General features: G+C 43.0%; 1 protein-coding gene across 2 annotated transcripts in view; it reads right to left on the bottom strand.

The window, feature by feature from the left end:
- Positions 1-375: 375 nt before the first annotated feature.
- LOC139991163 (putative fatty acyl-CoA reductase CG5065) overlaps positions 376-25,299 on the bottom strand; it is a 43,746-nt gene continuing 18,822 nt past the window's right edge. The window contains exons 2-6 of one of the 2 annotated variants that reach the window (XM_072011089.1): positions 16,811-17,235; positions 15,966-16,180; positions 15,204-15,485; positions 14,545-14,919; positions 6,157-6,318 (exon numbers count right to left, since the gene is read on the bottom strand). In XM_072011089.1, the coding sequence (XP_071867190.1) occupies positions 6,305-6,318; positions 14,545-14,919; positions 15,204-15,485; positions 15,966-16,180; positions 16,811-17,235 (1,311 nt within the window). In that variant the 3' untranslated portion in view covers positions 6,157-6,304. Of the gene's footprint in view, positions 1,082-3,633; positions 3,862-5,835; positions 6,319-8,557; positions 8,773-14,544; positions 14,920-15,203; positions 15,486-15,965; positions 16,181-16,810; positions 17,236-25,299 lie in introns of those variants that run through there. The other variant, XM_072011087.1, reaches the window with a different exon arrangement.

The raw sequence follows: 25,299 nt of genomic DNA, 5'->3' as shown, positions 1-25,299 counted from the left end.
AGAAAAAGGAAATAAAGAGAAAGAGACTGATGGATGGGTGAAAGGATCGAATTTCTCTCGCTGCGCAAACTTTTCCTTGGATTATTCGGCCGGTAGTTTGAGCAATACCATGATCGTCTTCGGCAGGAGCGGCATTCAAATTAACTCGCTGGATTCTAGCCTTATTATACGACTACATTCGCAGTAAGATGTACGCTCTAAAGAGAAAAAAGAAGGAGCGAACGGATTTCTTCTTGTAAGCAGCGTCTTCCTTTTACCAAAGCGGAATCTACTCGGAGGAAAAATTACTTCGTTTTTTAGCAACCTCCGTGTGGCGCAAAAATGGGCTTTTAATCCAACGTAAATATGTACGTAGAAATAAATACGTCAGGATAGTTGATTTTGAATTTGAGGTTCAAATCGCATATATTGTGGCCATTTTCCTTATCGTTATGTACAACTATGACCGTTCGGATCTTCGTATGTATCTTCCTGGACAAAGTTTCGCGTAATATACAGCTATAAATGCAAAACCATAATACGCTCTTCCTCTTAATTTCATGTATTTCAAGCTTTTTTTCGCAAGGTATTTTACAGTTAAACGTATTAATTGGAAAGACGAAGTATCGTAAGATAGCTTTCGCGCTATTGCTATTCAAAAGTGCATACGTTACTCTAACGTTCGAACACAGGCTTTAAATGCGTAGGTAAATTTGACGTCTTAATTGTACAATTACACGTGCCGCCTCGTGTGAAGTTAAAACTGGCTCAGAGTTCATCGTGCTTTGCAAGCACGTGATATCCGTTGAGGAAGAACGCGCAGAAGAGGGATACCGCGATAAGAAAGAAGAAAAGTAGTCGGAAGATTTTTACGAGGCTGATATTGCCCTCGTCCACGCAATACTTCTTGGCAGCAGCCGCAGCGCACAGAACGTAACTCTCGACGTCGATTTCCGTGGAAACCGGAAATGCATCTTGGTCTTCTGGGGTGAGACGTTGCTGAAGCAAGTACACGCGATTCCTCTCTACTGACCACGGCCTCGATGAAATTGACTCAAGGGATCGAAGTGCATTACGAACTCTCCGGTGTTCCTCGAGAAACCTGCGGAGAAGCAAAGGTTTTACTTCCACTGATCTCTTTCCTCCTCGTCTCACCAGCCTTTTGTTCGAACCCTAATACCACCTCCCTTGCCTTCAACTTCTGTTATTTCCAACTTGAACGATTCGCATCTGTTTCTCTCGCGAGCAGATTCCCTTTCTGTCGCATCGCCGTTTTTCTCTCCACTCTCGTTTTACTTTCCTCTTACATGTTGCACGCTCGTAAATACATACACATACATACGTATAATCGTTCACTTGCTCCGATTCAACTTTCAAACAGAGCTTATCTCGCTCGTTGCATTTCGAGATATCAACCATGGCTCTCGAAGCCGACGAGTGGAGCAAGAACGAGACGTTACAACCAAAGCGGAACTACGCTTCTCCAGTTACAACGGTTCTGCGAGTTCGAATTTGTCGAGACTAAGTTCCCTCGACATCGACTCATCGCGATTTCATTAGCGAATCTCTCACGTCCTCCTTAAACTTTGCTCGATATTTTCTATTCTCCTCTTCTCGCTTTCTACTCGAAGACGACGGGAAATCGGTGTCTCGCTAATTTGTCTTTGCTTTCACGTACACACGCAGGTTATAATTAGTGGAAAGTATTGTTCCGCTGTTTAATCGATTAACGCAATTAGACGCAGTAGGGTACCGTAATTTCCGCTGACTGATAAACGGCTGCAGAGACGTCGGGCTCACGACACTGCGTGCAACACGTTCCTAACCGTGCGATCGTACGCAGATCGATGAGGTGCACTCGATTTCCCCTTTCGACCGTCCAACCTACGTAATTGTAAAAGTTCCTCGACGACGATGTTTGACTTTTCCAAGTAATAAAGACGCGTAAGCTCCTGCGACGTAGCCTCGGGACATTTTCCGATGGGACGCGAAATCGAATTTGCGAAATATTTTCTCAAAACTAGACGCGTTTGGCGTACAAACGTTCGACCGATATCGCGAATTATTTGTCGAGAACAGATTGATCGCTATAACCGGTAATAAATGAAAGAGATGGAGTTAACGAAAGTTTCTTAACGCGGATTTGGATATCTGCAAAGAGTGACTGAAGCGATACCATGTTTTTCACTCTCCGTATCTTTAGGAGTATATGGCACAGTCCTTTCAGTCACAGCCAGAAGACATCGAAAACAAGGCGAAGCTGGTCGTTACGATTAATCGATATGCTATTCGATAAGTAATTCACATTCGGTCGTTTATCGAAGCGTTTCTATGACCTCTGAAGCGCGTTTCAAAGAAACAAGACGTGAACTGCAATTAACAGTTTGACGAACAGTTTCAACGACATGCTAGACTACGTAAATGATAATATTGACGTATCTCGTTCAACCTGGTCCATTACGCTGCGCTGCACTAATTTACTCTACTTTATCCGTGATATACTAGGATTTTGTAAATACGTAACAATAATAACGATATTGTTACGTGCAACTCGATTATTATTATTATTTTTGTTGCTCCTGTTGTTGTTGTTATCATTGTTATTATCGTAGTTTTTCAGCCAAAAATACTAGATGCTGCAACGTACGCCTCGCTGTTGACAATGTTAACGCCAGTCGACACGACGAAAGCTATTCGCTGCTGTGTCGTAGACAGGTGGACATTAGTTTACAACGATCGCTGCATGGAAGCGTATCCGTATAGCATCAACGTGTCTAACGCGCGTCTATGAAGCGACGCTTCGTGTACAGTGGACCCAGCTCGAATCTTATCGACGATTAAAAGAAATACGAATGATACGCATTTGACGCGATTAATCGTATATACTTCGTAGTTTCTCCGATATTGGACAAAGAACAGAAAGAAAGAAAAGTTGGAATCACGCGGACCGGCAAAGAAACGCATTTCAATGAAAGCTATCAAGATTTTCGGGAAGTTTGCTCGTTGCCGGGGCAAACTCGCGATTTTTAAAAGCAATCGGAGAACGAGTCCGCAAGTTTCCCGCGGGGAAAACGAGTTTCCTTTCGACTGTTACACTTTTTGCCTTCTTTCCCGAACTGGCCTTTTCGCTTCCTCCCTCTTGCTTTCTCTGTCTCGTCGATTCGGATACCGTCGTGGAAAACCTGTTTATTTTGGGTATTCACCTAAATCGTAGTTTCGAATAACTTTTACTTTTACGATTGCAGCGCGTTTGCCAAGTATGCCTGTGGACCATTTCCTAGCATCGGCTCTTATAGCCGAATGCAACCTCTGCGCCATCGCGCCGCTCCCTACCGTCAGCAAACTTTCCTGAAAATCTTCTTCGAACCTTCTTTCCGGAAACTTCGTCCAAGCAGCTTCGTCTCGTGTCCGATAACTTAACTCGTCTGTTCGTTAATCCTTGTCTCGTTGTCGCTTTTGAATAGGCTAACACAGAACGCGTCCCTATCAAAGTTCGGTAGAAATTGCGAAATTACGATTAAATTCCTGACGAGCGTCTAAATCACGAGAATCGTTGTATATCGCTATAGCGATAACGAAAACCCCAAAGTAGTGCATTCGACTGTGCGACTCGAATCAAAATTCAAAATATCGTAAATTTCCAATTCGTTTTACCTTTTCTTTGCTCCTAGCAGTCCGAGAATCGTGTCACAGAGCATAGATGGCAACCATTCGAAAAGCAGCACCAGAGTCCGATACAGGGCTACCATAGATGTCATTCCTCGGATACCGAAAGTCGGATACGCAAACTTTTGATTACCCCGTCGACCTTTTTTAATCAGATCGCTCCATGTGCATCCTATAGAGACCGCGTTACACACCACCGCGGTTTCTACATTTTTTCTGCAACAATTCAAAGGACAATTATAATTTCGTTTGTAATTCAACGTACCTTGGGGAGAATTAGAAATTTGGATTGTTTGGTAAAATTTTAACGCGTGAGAATAAACGGAAGCGACAGCGGTATAGTACTTTCATAGAAGGAGAAAGCATATATCGTAAAGAGTAACGCGATCTTTATTCGATCAGTTTCGAGAATTTCGCGAAACCGTTTGACGTATCGTTGGAATTTACGAAGCTTGAACTATCTTTCGTGGCAAGATTAAAGGAAATAACTTCATCTGTACCCTCGTAAATCCGTCGGATTTTCGGTTTTAGTATGTAAGTAGATACTCCAACCTTTATAACTCTGACCACCGAGCTCTTTTACTTGTATTTTTATAGGAATCCTCCCTGATCCTCGCGTTTTTCAGAACCTTATTTACCTTTGTTATTTGCCCTTTCCCATTCTCTATCCACTTATTTTAAATCAGCGTCACAACCCATCGTATATTTTATAACCGCAACTCGTGGCTAAACCTATCTTATATTACGATCGCTCTTCAGAAATTCAACTTTTGCAGCTATCTCCGGCTTTAGCGATTTAACATTGATTTTTACCGTCGTTTTAAATGCACGAGAATTAAGGGAATTTTCACGGGCATTGGCCGTACCTGTTACGATACGATCTCGCCACTTACTCGCGCTTCGTTTCGCAGCTGAGACCGAACGAAGGGAAAGCGTGGAGATACAGGTCGGCAGGAAACGTCGAGTTATTACGTATCGTTCGATCGTATAGTATCATGAGAATATAAATACATAAAAATTGGCCGCTTAAACTTTGAGTCTTAAAATCTTAAAGAAAACGACGCGCAATTTGTATTTTATCTTTTTCTGAGAAAAGGAGAAGTCTCTGCAAACGATTTGCGGTTAAAATCGAAATCGACAAACGCACGATATTAACCTATAACGTACAGTAACGAAGGAGCGGGTATCGCTGTAGGAGTATTTGAAAAATCGTGACAGACAGACAACTAAGTAATTTGGAAAAATCCTTTGCTTCTGTGCGTGATTCCTGATGGAACGGTAACCGAAGGTATTTTAATGCGACTCTCCACCCGGTATTGCTGGATGCAATAAACGTTGACCGCGTAAATTGCTGCCTTCTCTCTCAAAAGAGATTTGAACGCTCCAGTAAAACGAAACCGCGTTCGTTTGGCGTTAATTTTAATCGCTACGTTTTAGAGCTGTTCGAGAACAGCGAAAAAGGCAACGGTCTGTGAATCGAATACACAGACTCGCTGTTTACACGCGCGCCTTAAACGTAGTCTCGGTTCTTCGACTCTTTGTTCCGTTATTATTTCGACTTGTTGGATACCGTTTACCGCTTTGTTTTCTATCGAGCTACTGCGTCAATTTGAATTTCGGTCTTTTAAACTAGTTGCTGTTATTCAATCCCCGTTTTATTATTCGACACGCGATTTACGTAAGAACTAATTGCGCGTTTTCCCGCGCCGATTAACTTTCTCTATTTCTCTAATAGATAACTATAACGAAGTGAGAAATTACCTTTCGACCGGTAATTATCGCGTCAAATTAACTCGAAAAGGCAGCAGTTTTCCGGAACAATTGGTTCTTGTTAACCAGCGATCCTTATTAGCTCGCGAAGCACATCGCCTTCGTTACCCGGTGGTCACTCGCGTGTAATTAAACGCAAATTTACTGCCGGTAAAGCTTCCTTAACGATCAGTCGATGGTTCCACACGACGCGAAGTCGTCTTCTTTCGAAGCAAACTTCGAGATATCTGTGCCTCTTACGAGTGGATTTCGATTCTTTTTCCTCGTAAGTAAAAAAAATCGTTGTATCAGTCGCTTTTAATCGTAAAACGACCGTACCGTTTAATCCGATTCGTGTCGTCTTAGCGTAAAAGTAGCGGAGAAATTAGCGAGAACGAGGAGACGGAGGAAAAGGAAGAGGAGCAGGAAAAGGGTACTTACGCGGTGGCTCGTTCCCAAGCAACGGCGATCAGGGTGTTGACCGTCAAGTCGATCGGAACGATTTCCGCTTGAAACTCCGAGTTACCGAGAGCGAAGCCGGCTCCTACCATCAGAGCCGTCGGTCCTTTGAGAAGATCGACGAAGCCAGGCATAGGCTCTCGCAGTGCCGGTCCGACCAGCGGAACTCGCACCAGAGCCACGGGCCCGTCGATCGCCGTCTCCTCGTCTCTCTCCAACGATTCGGCGATTCGACCCTCGCGATGGAAAATGCTCGTGATCGCTGCCGCTGCTCGAAGACGTGGCAGTTTCTGGCAGAGTCGAAATACCTCGTCGTACGGACCAGCCGCGTGCAACACCACGCTCACGTTTCGTAACAGTTCCTTGTCCGCCCTCGTCGTGCCCAGTCCATCGTACAATAAATTACCCTCTAACGCCTTCACCCGAGAAATCGCGTTTGGGGCCTCCTGTCTCAGTCTCTCGAATCTGTAGCAAACGAATCGAACAAGGAACTCGTTGTTTGTTCAATTGGATCACGGCCAGACTTAACTAGCCAATTTAATTCAAAGACGTCGAGAATTATGGGCCACCTTCTCTTCGTATCTGGCTCGTATATCGGCGAATCGTCTGGAACTCTAACGGTACTACCGCATGGTGAAAGAATAAAGTGAAAGCATCTACTTATTTCTTAGTCGATACTTTTATTAACACGAACCTGTTAAAGGGTAGTTACCGGATTACGCATCGTTGCAAAGCCGAGGATAACGAATATCGCGAAACGAGAGATAATTTTGTAATTAAGCACGGCGTTCGCGACGATTAAAAATCCTTCGAACGAATTAAACGCGGAATCACGACGTCTCTATCGCTTTCTTCCGACAAAGCTTTTTCATCCGTTTTCTTGTCGATGTATCATCATTCTTTCGAAGTGTATACCGCGCAACGTACGCAACCAATAGCGTGTTGTCGGTGTTTGCAACAGCGGTAGTTAAGGACGTCGCAGACAGTCCTTCTCCACCCCGTCGACTACGAAGACTCCTATTATTGTTCGTTACACTATAATCCGTCTGCTATTATGTCAGCGATTTATCATCGATATTTTCTTGTTACTGGAAGACAGCTAACCACGAACATAATCCTTTTGTGGTAGATGGATTCACGTTGGATCGCGCGGTTTCCAAGTTTCCTTTTATTTTTATCGTACGACTCACAATACCCACCGTTGATGCTACGTCAGCGTGCTCGTAGATTCTTTTCACAAGACTTCGGAGTATAACGATATTCTTTAATAGTTGCTTTTGACGAAACTTATATCTTATTTCATCTCGGTTGAATTTTGCTCCGTCTATTATTGCAACGAAAGCATCCATTCTTCTCGCAAGAGATATTATACCAATTTTAAATACATCAGAGCGACGTTTATCGTATCGGCCGCTCGGAGGTTACGTTTAATTATCGTAACGCGCACTCGCCAGTGGTAACTCGTGAAAAGCGGTAGATCCATTTAAAGCTGCGAGGACTTATTACGAAATCTGGATAGAAGATAAACAAGTTACTCGTTTCTCTTTTATTCCTTGGTTGAGTTAATTACCTGTGAAATAATTTGGAAGAAACTATCGATTTCTGTCCGGGTACTGTGCACGAACGAAGATATACAGTTATCGTGCGATGTCCACGAGTCACGATTTATTTTGACAAACATTTTGTTCTATATTTTGACCTCTGTCCCCTCTGCCTTACAACGTTGTAACGTTATAAGTACTTGAAATAGTTAAACGAGCTGATACGGTTGTAGCGAGCAGGCGGGGAAGCTAATTTACAGCCGTCGTTCCGTCTAACGAAGCTTTGAGTAGAATGGAAGTATCTGACGAATGCCTGATTAAAGCGAGATGCAATGTTTAACGCATATACGGTGTACAACATGCAACGTGCGATTGATACTGCGCGTAAGGAAAGATCGAAAGAATGAGAAAAAATGACGAATAAATGCTTCAACATTTAATCCTTGTTGTCATTTATGTGCTTTATTAAAAGGCAAACTAGCTTTGTGAGAACGAATAGCTAATGAAACTAAGGTAATAAACGACCAAAAAAGCAGATATCGCGGGAGTAAATAATTGGAGATATTATTACGTTCTGGGTTCATTGCGTTCGCGCACATTGTTGTTGTAAGCTTTATTCGCGTTAACGCCCATTTCTTTTTGTATATGCACCGTTTCGAGCTGTATATTATTTACGGCTTTATCGCGCGAATAACGATCTTGATAATATCTGTTTTTCGAACGAAGGCTGAACCATTGTTCTTGGAAAGCAAAATAACGAGGAAAGCGGAATGATTAAAGCACCACGGTAAAATACTTGTGCTTCGATCAACGCCGAGCATAGGCCGACCGTTTGCACGAATTAACCAAACGTGCGAGCTTTTGTTCCGTAATTATTTACAGTAGGAAATTTCAACGCAATTCCGTAATATGTACCTACGATACCCAAGCTTTTGTAAAATACAGAAATTCTTATAAATTTGCGCGCGTTATTAACTCGAGTTAATTTTCAACCGAATTAAAATGCGATACTCGTCGTTGGCGAATCGTTTAACAAACGCACTCGGCGCACCATCACGACTCTTCGATTCGAATCACGATCGTATCTAGATGTCGGTTCTTTAAACACCGTCCCTCAACCTCGGCTCGAGAGAGAAGATAGGAAAGAAAGCAGACGTTCCTACCGTGGCGACAGAAAGATGTTCTTTATCCTGTCGTCTTTGTTGAGGCCGTGCCGGGACCGGACGATCGCGTAAACCTTTACATCGGGGAATGAACGGAGAATCTTTTCGAGCAACGCACGTCCTACGTCACTGGTGACTCCCGTTAGGAGCAGCTCACGATCCGCGTACCAGTCGCGTAGAGCCATGCTCGATGACTGACCAGTGGGAAAAGAAAGCAACCGATCGTGCCGCAGCCGATTTACCTAACCGGCTCTTGTCCCACCGGCATACCGCACCAGGCTTCCTTTTACTATTTCATCGTTGTATTCTAGCCTCCGACCCCGGAAGTCGATCGATTCCAGTCGTGTTTACGTCTGCGTTTCCTAAACTCGGAGCGATTCGTCTCGAGAGATCGTCGCTCGGACTCGAGCCGTTTCCTCCGAGGAACCGGTTCCGCGCTTTGAAAGTTCCACTCGTAACGTTCACGTTACAACGCTCAAAGAACCTCTTGCGTTTTTGCGGAGGTATTCGATGCGTTATCTTATCGCTTCGAAAGTTCGCAGGCAACGAAGTGAAAATGGTGAAATTCGCCAACAGCGAAAGCAATAAATTTTCAAGGCGATTTTGTCGAGAACGAATTAAAGGAACTATTCAGAACCCGAAGAGTAAAGTTCTATTTCAACCAATTAACCTGTCGATTTACCGTCTTAATGAGTATTTACGAGAGCTATCCACGAGCAGATACAGCGAATTTATTTATCGATGAAATTAATCGAGAACGCGGCGGCGGCGGCGGCGGCGGCGGCGGCGCCGTCTTCCCTTTCAACTACTTTTTTAACGACGAAACTTTGTCATCGCTGGAGAACTTGTTTTCCAATAATTTCAAATACCTTTCGTATTTCATCTAGGAGCTCGATATCGACGATCGTGGGCGGACTCGTTTCGTCGACCAATTTAATTCAATTCGAAGCTTAAGATGTTTGCGTTAAGAGGGTTTCCCTTTAACGCGGCGTGTCGCAAACCGTTATTACAGTCGGACCAACAACGAGGCCCGGACGCTCCTCGATCGTGTATAGACGCTTCGCAAACGTTCGATACATCTCCATGTAAACGAGACTGCCTGTACATAAGCCAAGATTGCCAACAACATCGAGTCTAGCGTCAAGCGGTGGTTCTACCATCGTATCCGAGGAAAAGTTTGAAGGTAACGCGTTTATTCGTTTATAAACGCTGAAACGTGAGCGTAACAACGATTTCGTAGGGACAACGTTATCCTTCTAAACCGATGCTATTCGCGTTTTCATTTCATAGCGACGACAATCGCGACAGAAAGTACGATGGAACTCCGTCTGTTGAAACCCATTGAGAAACAAAATAGCTTGGATATCAGATTGTCCCGTACAATAGGATTTTATGGACTCTTCGTTCTACGAAGGACTTTCCGCTCGAAAGATACGGCTCGGTAGACGGAAACCATAATCGATCGTATTTGCTTGTTTCGTTAAAAGACGAGTCCTTCCATCTTAATATAGGAAGACAGAACGAAAAAGATTCGATGGAATTTTATCGTGAAACGTAATACGGGCTCGACGCTTCTACGTTGCGACTCGGACCAGCCTCGATTTCGGTCTCCGGACCGTGACCACGTCTACGTCCACATCTACAGCGAGTGCAGAACTACCGGTTGCCAGACTTAACATCATCGACTACTTTTTCTATGAATACCAAAGGACACGCTGTACAATTCCTTGATCATAATCCGCGGAACAGTCTCGCGGAAATGAAACGATCGTTAATTTGCATTTGGACTACGAAATGGTAGGCGCAATCGGAGTAAGTTGCCGGCCAGCATTAATAATCGTCGTCACTATGCTGAATAATTACAAACAGAATTCGCGGCACCAGAAACACCGGTAGTTGGTAGGTTTTTTCACCTTTCCGGCCGGACGACGCGGCGCAACGGAGCGCAATTTCCCTGTAACGCAATACGACCGGCTACCCACTTTTTCCCTCTAGCTATGTTCCCATCCATGAATATGTACAGGTTTGCCGCGGGCGAAGTCGTATGTTTCGTCGCGCGGTATCGTATCTATGGTCTACCTTCGGACGTGCCAGTTATGCTGTTTGCGAATATAAATTCCAGCCAATTCGAAAGAAACCGCGAGCCACGTGTACTTGCAAGCCCGCGCAGCCTGCGTCGCCGTTTTCACATGGACGCGTTCGTTATCAAGGCATGTCGATATCCGTTTCTCTATCGATGACAGTGTTTGCACGCATCACGAACGTGTTTCGTTCTGTCGCTCACCTTCCTGACATACCTATCGACGTTGATAAATTTTCGCTTCTCCCTATTTTTCTCCCTATTCTTCGTGTCTCTTTTCTCCTAAAACATCGCTTTATCTTTTCTACCATCTTGAAAGAGTTTTGGAAAATTTATTTACGCGATAAAGCGATCAATCGGAAACACGGAGACGATAAAACTTTGCACATAATACTTATAGCAGAGCGTAAAGTCTCAGAGGTGGGATTCTACGTGTACGTAGCTGTTTGCGTCGAATGGATGTGAATCGCCGCGGAGCGGCGCGCGGCAACAACTCGGGAATTATAAATAGAACGATATACGTTGTGGAATCGGTGTCTCGTTCTAGGATCGCCATCGCAATTACCGTAAGCGCTTTCAGAATTTGCAATTCCGGTGGTTACCCGAATCGATATCGATCGCTACTTAATAGAATGTCGCTGTTCGAATTTAGACCGAACAAGATCACAAAATCTTGGTCGAACTAAATGACAGAGTTCGAACGCCAGCTGCCTGAAACTTTTTTTTTTTACGTCTACGAATTTCACGGATTGATAGGAAACGTAGAAGTATATATTATACGTGTTTTAATTTCGACGAAACGTCGAAAAACGTTATAAAAATTAAACCCAAATTCCGATTCGGATGTAATCGAACGCGAACGGTAGACCGATACTATCGAATAGATATCGATTACATCATCGCCGGTATTGTTGCACACAAGTAACAAGAAAAACGATCGTTATTCGTTGTATACGTACGTATACATTTCTATGAATACGTCTCGTCGGCAACGAGGCTAATGTAAAATTATATAGTCAGCTGGTACAACGGGTCGTGAGTTAATTACCGTAAATTAATAACCATTTCGATACGAAATTATCGTGCGACCCGTGTAACGATGGAAACGTCGTAATTGAACGGAACGAGGGGGTTTTATTTGGCCATAAAAACGAAATGTACGATTTAAAAGTTTGCGCTTTTAATTACGATTTGTTTTCATATCTGCTGTTTCACCGAAACTACGTGTATTTTTTATTCGGCCGTTGGTGCGATGTAATCATTGAAAAAAGAATTAATAAAAATTGGGGAAATTGGACGTAAAAAGTTTGGCGTGAAAAGCTGCCCGAAAATATTAACTCTACGCGATTAGGTTTGCGAATACAATGCGCAAGACGAAGGGACAGGAGTGTGGAGGTGTGGCGTGATAAGCGATAAGTGGTAAGACACACGCGCAACCGGTTGCACGCAAAATTAGAATTTTAAATCGCGCCACGTGTAGCTGTTTAGTAAGAAAACATTTACAAATTATTATCCCGCGATATCCGAGCGTTGCGTATTAACCACACGAAGGTGTAATAATAAGCCGCGTAACAACAAACAATTGGAAACATGGCGTTTCAAACGATCTATTTTTCTCGGTATTTTCGATCACACGAGCACTTTCGGGCCGAATCCAAAGCGTACAGCTGTTAATCGCGAAGAAGCGTATGCCAAACCAAACCAGTTTCTTCTGCAACGTGGTCCATAACGGTAAAGAACATGTTACGTCGGCCGACTCTCCACCTAGACCAGGCCACATACCGCGGGCAGGCTGGCAACCAAATGTCCGCACATCCTCACGGCGTACCCTCGATAGCCTTAAGGTTCTTCAGACCGAACAAACGTCTCTTTAGTAATTCGTTTTCTAACAGTTTACTTGTTTACTACGGGAAGATTCGGGAAAGTTAGTTTTCTCACGTATGATGCTTCCCACTCGCCACTTTCTTTCGGGGACAGTTAGCCCCTTCCTTACCCACCAACCTCGAAAATTAACCAATTACCAACGAAACCTATTTCCCTCGCTCTCATAGCGAAACCTTGTCTTTAACGAATCAGCTCGTCTCGTGTCCTTGGATCCACCCATCGCAAGTTTTCCTCCGCAGCATCATTTTCACAGAGAGTCAGTTGCTTTTCCGTTTTCGACCTTTCGCCATTCGAACTTACGTTATTCTACTCGAATTTAGAAATTACAATTACTCTCTATCAACTCATATTTCGTTCGTACATCGGCTGTTATAATAAACTGTAACTTATAATTTGTTACATCAGCGTCATATTCGATTTAACTACCTCTATTATCCTAACCGAAATAGGGGATCGATCATTTCGCGACGTCGATTGTCTAATCGTAACGGGAATTTACGACTCCCGTTGACGCGCTTCCTCGCGATCGCGTCTCTCCGCGAGTGAACGAAACAGAACACGTAGGTATCTCGCATCGTTTCAGTTTTCTCCTTCATTTTTCTCTTTTCGTTGAACAAATTTAGACAGACTCGAACAGATGACGTGTCACTGACGATGATATTTTTCCAGATGAAGCTTTGATCGCGATGAGACGGATTTAAAACGCAGCGAAAGTTTTAATAACTCGAAAATAGCGTAAGAGCAGCGGGGATTAAATTGAAAAGGACGCCTTTTGGACACGCGAAAGTCAAGCAAGATTTCAATTTAACTCGACGGATACCTCGACTTAATGAAATCTTCTTGAAAAGCTGAGTCCACGCGAAGGAACAAACCGTCGCTGAATTAAAAAATTTCTCAAAGAACGTCTGGACTAAACGCGAAGTACTCGATCTCTCGAAGTTGCGTTTCGGTTTCGCTGAACTTTGTATTGGACACGATTTACGCGAAAAATGAACAGCGTCGTTTCAAGCTTGTTCCGATGAAAGCGCGCAAACGCCGGAAGGGTTGTAGCGTACGGAAGTAACGACGTCTTTAAACTTGTCCACGCATCACCGGTATAATTTCTAATTTCTTAAAGTGCTCTTGCTCTATGTTAGATCATTTTATCACGCGTCATGCCGCACCTTCCTTTCCCGAGTATACCATTCATTGTGACTGACCAAGAGGTCGCGTGAAAGTCCATAGTATATAGTAATATATAGTAAACTAACACTCAGAATTGTTTGTCGCCTAGAACAACTTTCTAATAACGCCCGCCGCTAAATCTCTCCGATATGATTTTCCTTCCGATTTTTTTTTATTTGTTTTACGATTACTCGTGTGCTGAAATTAACTACATACAGAAATCTACGCTTTGACTGCTACGTGTACGTACCTTAGTACTTTTACAAAGGATTACGTTTAAGAACTGTTGGAAATTATATAATTATGATTTCATTGTAAATGAAACGACTGGTTGAACGTGGGCCATTTCAAAACAGAAAACGCGTTAGAGCTTTCTATTTGCCGTTTAGTATCCCTATCTGCGACTACTATGCCAAATATCGCGGACCACGAGAGAACATTGTTTTTCTCTTAGTAGAGCAAATAACCATCTGATGGAGATAACCGCACGAAACACATGGAATCGCGCTATTAATCGATGAGACTAAAATTTGGATTGTTACGGGCACAAATTACGACCCAACGATCAACGGAAGATAAGATACAAATTTTCGAATTTTATTTCTTCCCTTTCCGCTTATATCGTCCAAGCGGTAAAGTGATTTTCGTAGGAAGTTTAATCCAAGTTTCAAAAGCTAAATTATATTTCATCAACCAACTGCGCCACTTAACAAATTACGACGATCAATTACGTTACGTAGTCTAAATTTAGAAACATATAATCTTTACAGCTAGATGATTACAACGAAAAAACCGTTATAGGAAAAAATCTGTACGATCACGGTACAAAGTATCGCATGACCGGTTACGAGGTGATTACCGGACGATCTCGCGATCGCTTTGACGATCGTGTCGACGAGGCTCTTCTTTTCTGTGACATTCGACTCCTCTTTCCACCCTAGCAAGATTTGTTGGATATCGGAGCTGAAAATACACTCTCTCTGGTCTGGATCGTAAATGTAGCCGAACTTGCAAACGCACTCGTAACCACCGGGTAGGTTGACGCACGTTTCTCCGTCCTCCGTGGAGCAGCCGTGTTCACCTCGAGCGCACTCGTTCACGTCGACGCAAAGACCGAATCTGGAGGACCATTCGTATCCGGGATCAGGACATTCGCAGCTGATGTTGATCTGATTTGCCACCAAGCTCGGGAAATCTCGATTTTCTTGTCGATTCAATGTACATTCTCTGTGAGCTGTAAAAAATCAAGAAGCAAGTTTTCGAAATTTATCGAAAATAGCTTTCTCGTATGATCGCGATCACGAGTAGTAAAAACATGAAAAACGAAATATCTTTAAAAAACTAGAATTAAACAGACGATTGAGAAACGTCTGGCGGTAAGCGTGAAACACGATGACAGTGTCTTTGACTGGCGAAATAATGGAATATCCGATAGGAAATTAGGTGGAGCGGTGGGATCGAAAATGGTGAGAATCCGCTTATGGTGGCAGTGTAAGGCGTAAGGTGATTTCTACGCACCCGGTGGGTTCCCATCGTAACAGGGATTGTCCCGCGACTGATGGCAATCCGTCATATCCCGGATATGTTTCATGGGGCAACAATGATCCGGACAGAAACTATAAAGGGCGCAGGCATATGGTATCGTGTCATCGGTTCTCGGGTCCTCGTTCCCGGAGTCCGATTCGACCTGACAGTTGGCGTGGTTATCGCACGACTCTCCGAAAATGCTCAATTCTGGAACGCCCAGCATCGTGTACCAGCACATGTAGTAACTGACCGTAGTGCGCCACTGAAACCGTTCTAAGTCCAAACTTTCTTCTATTTATAATATAACGTGCCGGGCGTGTCGGCGTTCAACGAGCATTTGGGAATGCACCGAGAGGACCGAGAGCGTCCGAACAGTATATAAATTCCATTTCGCAAATGCGAATTGCAAGAGTTTGATCGAAAGGCAACGATGACTATATTTAGTCGTTCGGCGATGTACTTTGCGGTGATGGCATGTGCCGCTGACTCGAACTTTCCTAAGTACCTTTTCGTACGATCATTTTCCGATAATCGAATTGCTCGATCGGCTCATGGATTTTTCTCTGATATGCTTTCCTCGTTGAAATTCGATGTTTCACGAAGGGGAAAAGTAAAACATTGCGAACACGAAAGAGTCGAAGGTTATCGAGTGTCGGAAAACAAAAAATATCTTATTGGAGAGATCGTTTTCGATATCGATCGGTAACCTTCTGTTTTTATTGGAAAGGTTTGGAAGGAAGCGCGGGTACTTGCCTATTGGACCTTGAAAGGGAGGCATGGTTAGGTCGTCGCGTCTCTGACCCGCAAGACAATCCTTTTGAGCGGCTTGAATTTGCTTGGCGTTGCTCGCGAGATTCCATTTTTGTTCTTTCATGATCGTGACAATGTCATCTTCTCGCTTCAGTGCAGTCAGTTTAACGATGCTTTCGACGTATTTCAGGCATTCGACGAAGCTTGACTCGCAGTGTCTGCGTACAATGGTCCAACGTCGTTATTATCCACATTTACACAGTTTTTTCCATCGTAACTCGCATTTCTCGCTTTTATTACTAAATATTGTATTTCAAACTAGCCAATCGATGTACGTATCGAGATCAAACGAACTGAGATTAAATAGACATACCCTCGTTAACGATTGGTTCTTGAAAGCCGCGTATCGCTTTAACGATAAACCGGTAGCATTTTGAGCATACGAAACGAATAATAAAAAATAATTTATTTCGTTTGTCGACGATACAATCAAAATTAATATATAAATCAATACATCGAACGGTATAAAATAACACGCATAATGTTATACAACGAACGATGACAATTTTTCGTACACATCTTGCTACTTTATACAACGAAGCAACTTTTGAATTAGAAACGTAGATCTATTTATTTGTTCGATTATTAGTTCCGTCTATTTATAAGTAGTACCAGCAAATACCATTTATTGCTGGAAATCGAATTGCACGTTACGAGATACGAATTAAATTTCTTGCTTTGAATCGATTAGTAGATTCCAATTTCCAGTCATGAAATATGATTTAGAGATACGTACATCGAATAATTCGCTTTCGAATTGATAACGATCGGATGGCTATCACCAGTACCTGCGTACTTCCCAATGCAAAGACCTTAAAGGTGGTTTCGGAAATTCCTCGTAAAGTCTGCTCGGCGAATCTTCGAGCCGCTTGTAATAACGACGATCATAGTCTCGAAATTTGTGCGCCCGAATATAATAGGCGACATCTCGTATAACCTTGTTCTTGTCCCAGTTTACGTCCCGGTCTTCGGTGGTTTCTTCCACGTCCGGCACGTCGGTTATTTTTATGTTGGCATCCATAACCTCTTCCGTCATCGGCACGGCCTCGATTTCCTTCTGCTCCTCCTCTTGCTCCTCGTCTTTTTCCGTTTTTCCCAGGTTCTCGATAGTGCCCGTCGTTGATATTATAATTGGCGACGTCGTCTGTTCCATTGCGCAACATACAGGGAATACGTACAAATATAGGAACGCGTACCATATTATTTTCATCGTCTGCAATTTCCATATTTCGTCTCGATTCTACGCTGTTCCTCCCGACCATGTTAATTTAAAGTAAGATAAATATTTAAATATTTGTACATTGGATCGTATAAAAACGAACGAGCGTGTTTGGATCGCATGAGAATTTATGGACATAACTTCAGATGAAATCGAATCCACGCTTCAAATGCAAATCGAAATGAAAGAAAAACTTATTCTTCCGGTTTCGATCTAACCTGGACAAATATAAATTTTAATTTTTTAATAATTATTATTATTTTTCCCATCCGTCTCTCTTAAATCTTTTAATTAAAGATCTCCCTTGATTCTTTTAACAGCGCACAGTCGTTCGCGTTTCGCATGGCCAACGAATCGATCCGGAGAAGAAACATCGAAGACATCTTAGACTCGCCGACGGAATGATCCCTGCGATAAATGCAATGCATTTGTAGCTCTTCGCTGTCGCTCTTTGTACGCAATTTTCCACAAATAGCGTACGCAGAAACGAGCAAAACGAACGAAACTAACGTAATATATTGTAACACGTACGTAGGTACGGTCGGGGACCATATTCACTGTCCTCGAAATTGTTTATGTGTTACGCGCTTAAACCATTCCTTACATAATGCATAGTTCACGGAGCTCGACAAATTATTAAACGTGCAAACATCATCTTTGTTGCGTTATCTCGGATAAACGTTAACACCGTTCGGATTTACATCGATACGCATTTTGCGGAAAGAATTATACTTTTGAGAAAAACTCGACGCATCGATATCGAACGAAAGTGGCCGTTTCAATCACGCGAATAACGGATTTTAGTGAAAAATCATCGAGACAAACGTTGAACGTTTAATTGGATTTGTGACAACGAACGAACGTTTCGGACGAGAATTTCTAAATCGGACGAAAAACAGAAGTTTCCGATCAATGGTGAGAAACTATCTGGTTGGATCTCGTTCGACATCGCAGAGGCGGTCTGTTCTTGCGAACGTATTTCGTTCTTTTCTCAGATTGGCGAGCAAATGTTGACCCAGTTTCAGCTTTGGATTGGACGCTACTCGCTCTTCCAAAACTGCTGACTAGAATACGCGATGAGCGAGAAGTTAGGATGGTTGTTACGCTGTCTTTCTCCCACCGGGAAAGCCATCGACCAGCCGAAATTTATGCTGGAAATACAATTCCCGGATCCCAAATGCTTCGCCTGAAAACTTCATTTTTTATCGTCTTCCTCCGCTTTGTACGCGAAATAAAATGGGATAACAACTGGCATTCAGAGTCAACCTGTTGGTGATCTTTCGATCTTTCCATCTTTCGATCTTTCGAACAGGAGCTTCCACGATTTATATGTTAAATAATCATGACTTCTCGCGTTTCTATATTCCTGGTAAAGGAAAAAGCTTTTTTGGAGATCTGTTTTTAATTTTTCGGAACGTTTCGAATTGAAACGACGAGCCGAGTAATTTTATCCCGATATAAAGAAAATGTTTGAATTTCAATCCTTAATTATTAACGTAAACATACGTTTATATGTAACTTTATACATACACTTTCGTGGCACTCGCGCTTCCTAGACCAGTCGCTTTCAATTTCCAATTTAAAGTAATACCTACCGCGTCGAAACGGTCTATTAATAGGATAATGTAAAATCATACCGATACTCGGCTGTAGACGATTCTACTTGTGTCAAACGCAATCAGAAGCGAGCAAGCGGATTGCCGTTTGTAACGATGTTGGCGGTAAGGAAAATTCAGCCATCTAAAAACTGGGACCATCGAGCACAGTCGCAAAGAGAAACGGAGGACAGTTTATACGATTCCTAGAGTGTTTGATGAAAAATAACAGAAATAGAAACCTAGAACGTCGCGATAGAGAAATCCATTTGACGATTGGGAGCTTTCTCGCGCTTTTGATCCATTTCGTCCCTCGAAACGACGAACCATAGTGGACACGGTGCAGCCTTTTCGTCAAACCTAAGCCCGTGTTCGTCGGAGTCGTGCATCTAAGGGTCCTGTCGCAGACTGCCATTGTGCAAGAACAGAACTCCGTTTAAAAAGTGTTTCGCTTAAGTTGTCCTACCGTACCAGCTGATAGAAAGTATTCCTTTCGCGAAGATTTCGAACAGGGAACCGGAGAAAAACGGAATAGAAGGGACAGGAACAGCGTATCGCGCTCCTATGCGAATCGTCTTCTTCTAGCTGGACGAATTTCAAAATTAATGGACTGCAACGAACGCGTCCGTGACAATTCCGTATCAGGGTTCGACTGATACGTCACGACACGTCGTCGAGGGAAAAGAGGAAATAAAGCGTGCCATGCAGCTTCCGGCACGACAATGCGAAATCCATTTGGGAGACGACGCGCAAGTATACCTGCCAGAAAAGCCTCCGGTTATCGAAACCTTTTGTATCTTTGATTCCCTTCGAGTCACGGTGCAATAAACTATCACGGAAGAAAAGCTCATTTTCCGCAGTAATAGGCTGTTTGTTCATCGATATCGAGAGGAGAAGATACATGCACAAAGTTATAGGCGTCATATACGCCTTTCGTTCGATCGAGTTTTGAAATTAATACAAATATTTACCAGAGAATTTTATCAACGAGAATTAACAATGACGATCGATGGAATTCGTCGGAGACGAAGGGACATTGAATGCGAGTGTGAACGCGTATTTGACCGGGTTGACATGTATAAACCGACTTTACGGTCGAAAACACCTCGTATAAATAAAAGTTGGCGAGCAGAAAATAAAGTCTGAAAGGAACCGTCTGAGTCGGTCTATCTATCCGTGTTACAATACGTTGCAAAAGAAAATTACATAGATCAAGTTGCTTGGTATCCATCCAGACCTCCAGATTCGCGCGCAGTCGAGACGACTCGAAATGGAAATTTTCAAACGCGTTGCAACTTTAATTCGTTTTAAAGGATCTCCGGGATGCGACGGTGTATTGACTTTCAAATCGGTCGATCAAAATTCGGGGAGTTACTATGGTAAGCACGAGTTTAGCTTCTCCGTAGGTATTTCAAAACTTTTTAAATATCCGAACGCGCAACGTAGGATCATCGTCAGAGTACATGAAAATGGAGAGTACGAAAGAAAGTAGCGCCAAAAGGTTACGAGTAGAGGTACGTCGACAATGTTGATAATAAAAACGCGCGTGTAAAAATGTATCCAATATTTAAAGGCAAACGGATGAAACAAATGGAATGGATGGAGGCAAATGGATGGAACAGTTGTTTAATCGTTGGTCGATATAGTTTAAGATAGATGCACCGTCTAATAATATAAAGCAATTTTTTTTTAAATCTTGGTATTTAAAAATTGAAAAGCGTAACTCGCAGGGAAATCGTAAAACTGCGAATAGCGTAGAGAACTTTTCCGACAAATATCGCAAATGAAGATTACAACTGAAGATAAGCAGATGCGAGGAGAAGCCATGTGCGTATTAGTTCGCTGGCGAACCTGAACGAACAGGTCCTTCGAGCGTGGCTTGTCACAATAGACCGAATTAGTCGAAGAGAAGGAGAAGAAGTGGATAAAGGTCGCTTTAACGCGAACTCTGCACAAAGGCTGCCGATAAGTAATGGAGAAAGCCGCGAAGAAGAAAGCCAGACGCAAAAACCGGCTGGACAAAAAGCTCGAGGGGAAGAGAAGTTTAATTGCTTTCGAATATCGACGAGTGTCGCGAGACATTCTGTAATTTGAGAGTCAATCGGGAAACGTGAAAGGCGCAAGCTCGATATTATTTATTCGAAGCTCGATCGAGCGAAATTGCAAATGGGAAAAATATTCGCGTCCTCCAGAACTCTGATCAGCGATAAGAATTATTGGAAAACATCGATCAACGTTGCACGACCCGACGTTATTTTCCGTGTCTTTCTCGACCGGCAGAGAGGATGCGTCGGACTCGAACGTTGGATCTTCTACCCTTTTCGATTTGACAAAGCACTCGAAGGAATAAAAGCATCTCGAGGTTCGCGCCTTCTATCTCGCATTTTACCCACGTTTCAAAGCTAACGAGATAAAGTTGAAAATTAATATTACTCCGGTTGAAGTTGGTTGTGGCAGGGTTTGGGCGTCGGATTATGACTCTTCTATATACAAGTACAATGAACTTTTGTACAGTTCAACAATCGCGATCGCTCCGGGACGAATTCTTGTTATCTTCGGGCGACGTCTGTTTAAAAGCTTCAGCCTCGATCTGTAATCATCCGTTGTGCCATTTTAATTCTATTCTAAGAGCTTAATTGGTCAAACTCGAACGTCCATTGGACGTTTTTAACGTTGTAAATTTCTCAGATATAAGCTCGTCGCGCGCCTGGTTACCCTGGAAAGATCTAGATATCTGTAGTGAAAGGAATAATCGAGACGAGAATTTAATTACGATTAACATTTAGGTGAGATTGGTCGCGTCTCGTCTATAATCGTTTTTTCCATTTCGCATGAACGGAGCGGATGGCGCGGGGAACCGGACGTTGTCGGTAGCGCTATCGACAAAGCTGCCGGCGGTAGTAGTCGAAGAAAAACAAGGAACGTCGATAGCCCCATTATCGGCAAAACTTACCACTCGTCGAACAATCCTATACCCGTAGGTCTTTGTCGTTTTTCAAAGTTTTTCAAAGCGTCCGCGTTGCCGCCTCCACTGCCTCTTTATTTGCATTTTGAAATACACACTTTAACGATCTTAATGTACCGAAATGAAGAATGCACCCAAAGCCTCTACGGTAGCGTAGCGTTGAAAGGAACGGTGATAAGCACCGTTTCTATTGTTCCTATCGTAGTTATGCCGATTAACAGCGTGAAAATAGAAAGTAGGAATAGAAAGTGAACGTAACGTAATCTTACTCGGTAAAGTATACTAACTAACAATAAGTACAAGTTTCTCGTTTCTCCAAAGCCGCCATTCGATTAACTTTCGTAATAAATCTCCCTGTTGAATCGCTTCCGAAAGCTTCCCGATCTTCGATTAACGATAGGAGAACGCGATACAGACCGGTTCGTAGGAGCGCACTTAAGCTTTCTAATAGAAAACACGTTGCAAAGCTTTCGCGCAAACAAATCTCTATGACTTGGACTAAATCACTGGAAATCCGAGGATAAGATGGTAAAGCGGATGCGTGCAGTCGTCCGTGTTTGCGTGGAATCAAACGTAATTCCTTACATTTCCGTGGATTACGTGACTTTTTCCAAACATATACGTCTCGTTCGTCGGTTTAAAACAATTTTAAACAATTTACATCTAATTCTTAACAAAAAGCAACGATGACATTTTACCTAGTAATGCGATCGACATGCCCCTTATTTTCCCGAGTCTATATAAACGTTGGAAAATTGAAAACATTACGCTTTATTGTACCGACTTATTTTCTTCGTTTCCGCTTTTTGTAACGTAACCAACGGACTCCGAGTAATGGGAATTTCGAAGTACGATTCTTTTATATCGTTACATTATATAATGCAACGTGCGCAATACCGTTGCTTACCTGTTCTTTTCAATGTTTAAAGGGGGATACAAATAGTTTTGTCCAGTTTCGTTTTTTTTTTTTTAAGTCTTATTTCGCTTACGCGGTATCTATCAATTTGTCGTACGTAATCGCATTGAAGTATTCTTGGGCCTGAAAGAATTTAATATTTGTAACTCGCATCGTTAAATAACAGAAGAAACGTATCGACATGTCGAAGATGTCGAGATAATTCTCACAACAGGTTGTAAGAAGAAGGATATCGTAATTTAGAAAGATTAGCAATTAAGTAGCGGAAAATGCGGAAACGTAGTTGAGAAGCAAACAAGGTTCGGAGTCGACAGCCGCTTCGTACTTGGTAGTATGATATTGCTTGCAAACTCGCACGAGAGAGCATCGGATGAACATTACTAATCGCGTCACGCGGCATACGCTCGAGGGAGCCGAGTCGGTCAGCCATGCTATCCGAAAACGTGGCCTTAGAGACGCGTGCGAAACTCTGCCAGATATAGGTACCGTGAGATGCAGAACCCGGTACCGCTTGCCGGACAGCCATGACTTCTATGGGATGTCACGCGTCCCTGTACTATTTTGTCGGATATTAATGGAAGCCAGCTTGATAAATGAGCTGGTCGTGGAAAGCACGCGAAAAGATAGGGGAGAATCCCTCTTTCTCCTTTCTCTGGATTCTCTTCGTTCCACGACTATCCCCTCTGGGTTTTAAAGAGAAAAGTCAGTTTGCTGCTGCTGCTGCTGCTGCTGTTGCTGTTACTACCGTTGCTGCCTTTGCTGCCGTTGCTACCGTTGGAACACGTTCCGGTACGCGCACGGAAATCATTGATTCGGAAATACGATCATTTTTAAGAATAAACCCCGTCTATTCCGACAAGTTATCGATGTTCAAGCGAAAGCGCATTTATTAAATTTTGCAGGAAAGCCATTGTGGAAGATCCATCGAGTCGAGGATAATGGGATCTGGTATCTTACCGCCGTGTAGGGGAACACGGTGTGTCACGTTGCGAGGTGTCAACGCGCCTCGATCCTAGTATTTCGAGCTGCGTTCCAGGAACGCGTCAAATAATTGGCAGCCGTGAAAATAGCAACACGGCAATAATCGAGCGAATCGATCGTTAGAAAACTCGTTACCCGACTGCGGATATTTACAAAGAGAATCAAAGAAATGCAACCTACATAGCAATTTGTTTCTTCTACTAGGAATTACAACGAGTGATACATCGAATATTCCTTTGTGTATCATACGCATTCTGTGGGTATTTTTGCGTCTTTAAATTGATCAAAAGTGTATAAAAATCCTATCGAGTAGGATCTACGACAGAACTTTGGCTCGTTTGCTACTTTTGCCGCTTGCCAGCTCTGTCGTTCAGTCGCCATCGAAAAACCGTAAAAATATATATAACTCTGAAAATGAGAGATCTCTTTATTTGTATAAAATTCTATACGTTTATTGCTGTATAACAGTTACGAATCTTACGCTTCTTCCCTCGAAGAAATACTCGTTTGTCGGTTTTCAACCAGATTTGCGTTGCCTTTGATTTGCATCCGTTCGCGTATAATTACACGGCGTTAGTACAACCCCGCGTCACGGCCACGAAACAGGATCACGATGTCTTAATACAAATAAAAGAGCGCAAGAGACGCGCGAAATCTGGGTAAACCGTGGCGCGGACGTTTCACGCGTAGCGAGGTTCTCCGAATGTCGGAGTTGCGCGTTTAAAAAATTGAAGCCGAGATATTTCAAACAACGCGGATATTTTCATCCTTTTTGGTCGACTTTCTATGACAGAAACGACAGAATTTACTTGGCGTGTTTGTTCATAAACACAGCCGTATGAATTTCACGTTTATGGAAAATATATTGCGCTGCATGCTGTGCTATCATGCTGTGTACGTAACCGTTTAAATCTTTTATTCGAGTATTACGCGGTGAAAATGAAATTTGATTGTCATGGATAATCGGAAAATGAAATGCGTATAAAATATAAAGCGGTCGATCGTTACTATGGTATGCGATTAGTTTGCAACGAACAACTTTATTCTATCGAAAACCCGTGGCACGTAGCGCCAGTGTAATAGAAATTGACGTAGTTTGTAGATCTACGTCGCATGTGCGGCAGAACGCGTACCTACATGATGCAACTGAACTAATTACGCGTATATCCAGTAATGAGATGAACTCGTATATCAGTTCGAAATAAAGATCCGCGTCTGGATTTTCTGTGTAGCTCTCCGATCGGAAAAGGAACATCGTGATACAACGTGGCTCTTTTAAAGGGAACCGACGAAGGGAAAGAGGGACAGACGGAAGTATTTCGTACGATTCTTCGTACGAGCGCATTAATTAACGCGGCGACGACAATCAGTGCGGCATATTTTAAAACGAAGCAATCCGGACGAGCCTACCGCGTCGTCGGCTGATGGATTTCCAGCGTTAATTATGAATCGGTGATTCTTGAAATAATCTACATCGGAAGAGAGTAGATTTGCATGTTAATCGCAGCGTCCCATCGACGACGGCCCATCGATACGAAATACCGATAATTAACGAACCATTTTCGACGATTTTTCCATTGGCCCAATCAACCAGCCGTTCG

The sequence above is a fragment of the Bombus fervidus genome, chromosome 1 (assembly GCF_041682495.2).
Source record: "Bombus fervidus isolate BK054 chromosome 1, iyBomFerv1, whole genome shotgun sequence".
Lineage (NCBI taxonomy): Eukaryota > Metazoa > Arthropoda > Insecta > Hymenoptera > Apidae > Bombus > Bombus fervidus.
Note: the sequence above shows the minus strand (reverse complement) of the source record. Positions and strands in the feature narration are given on the sequence as shown.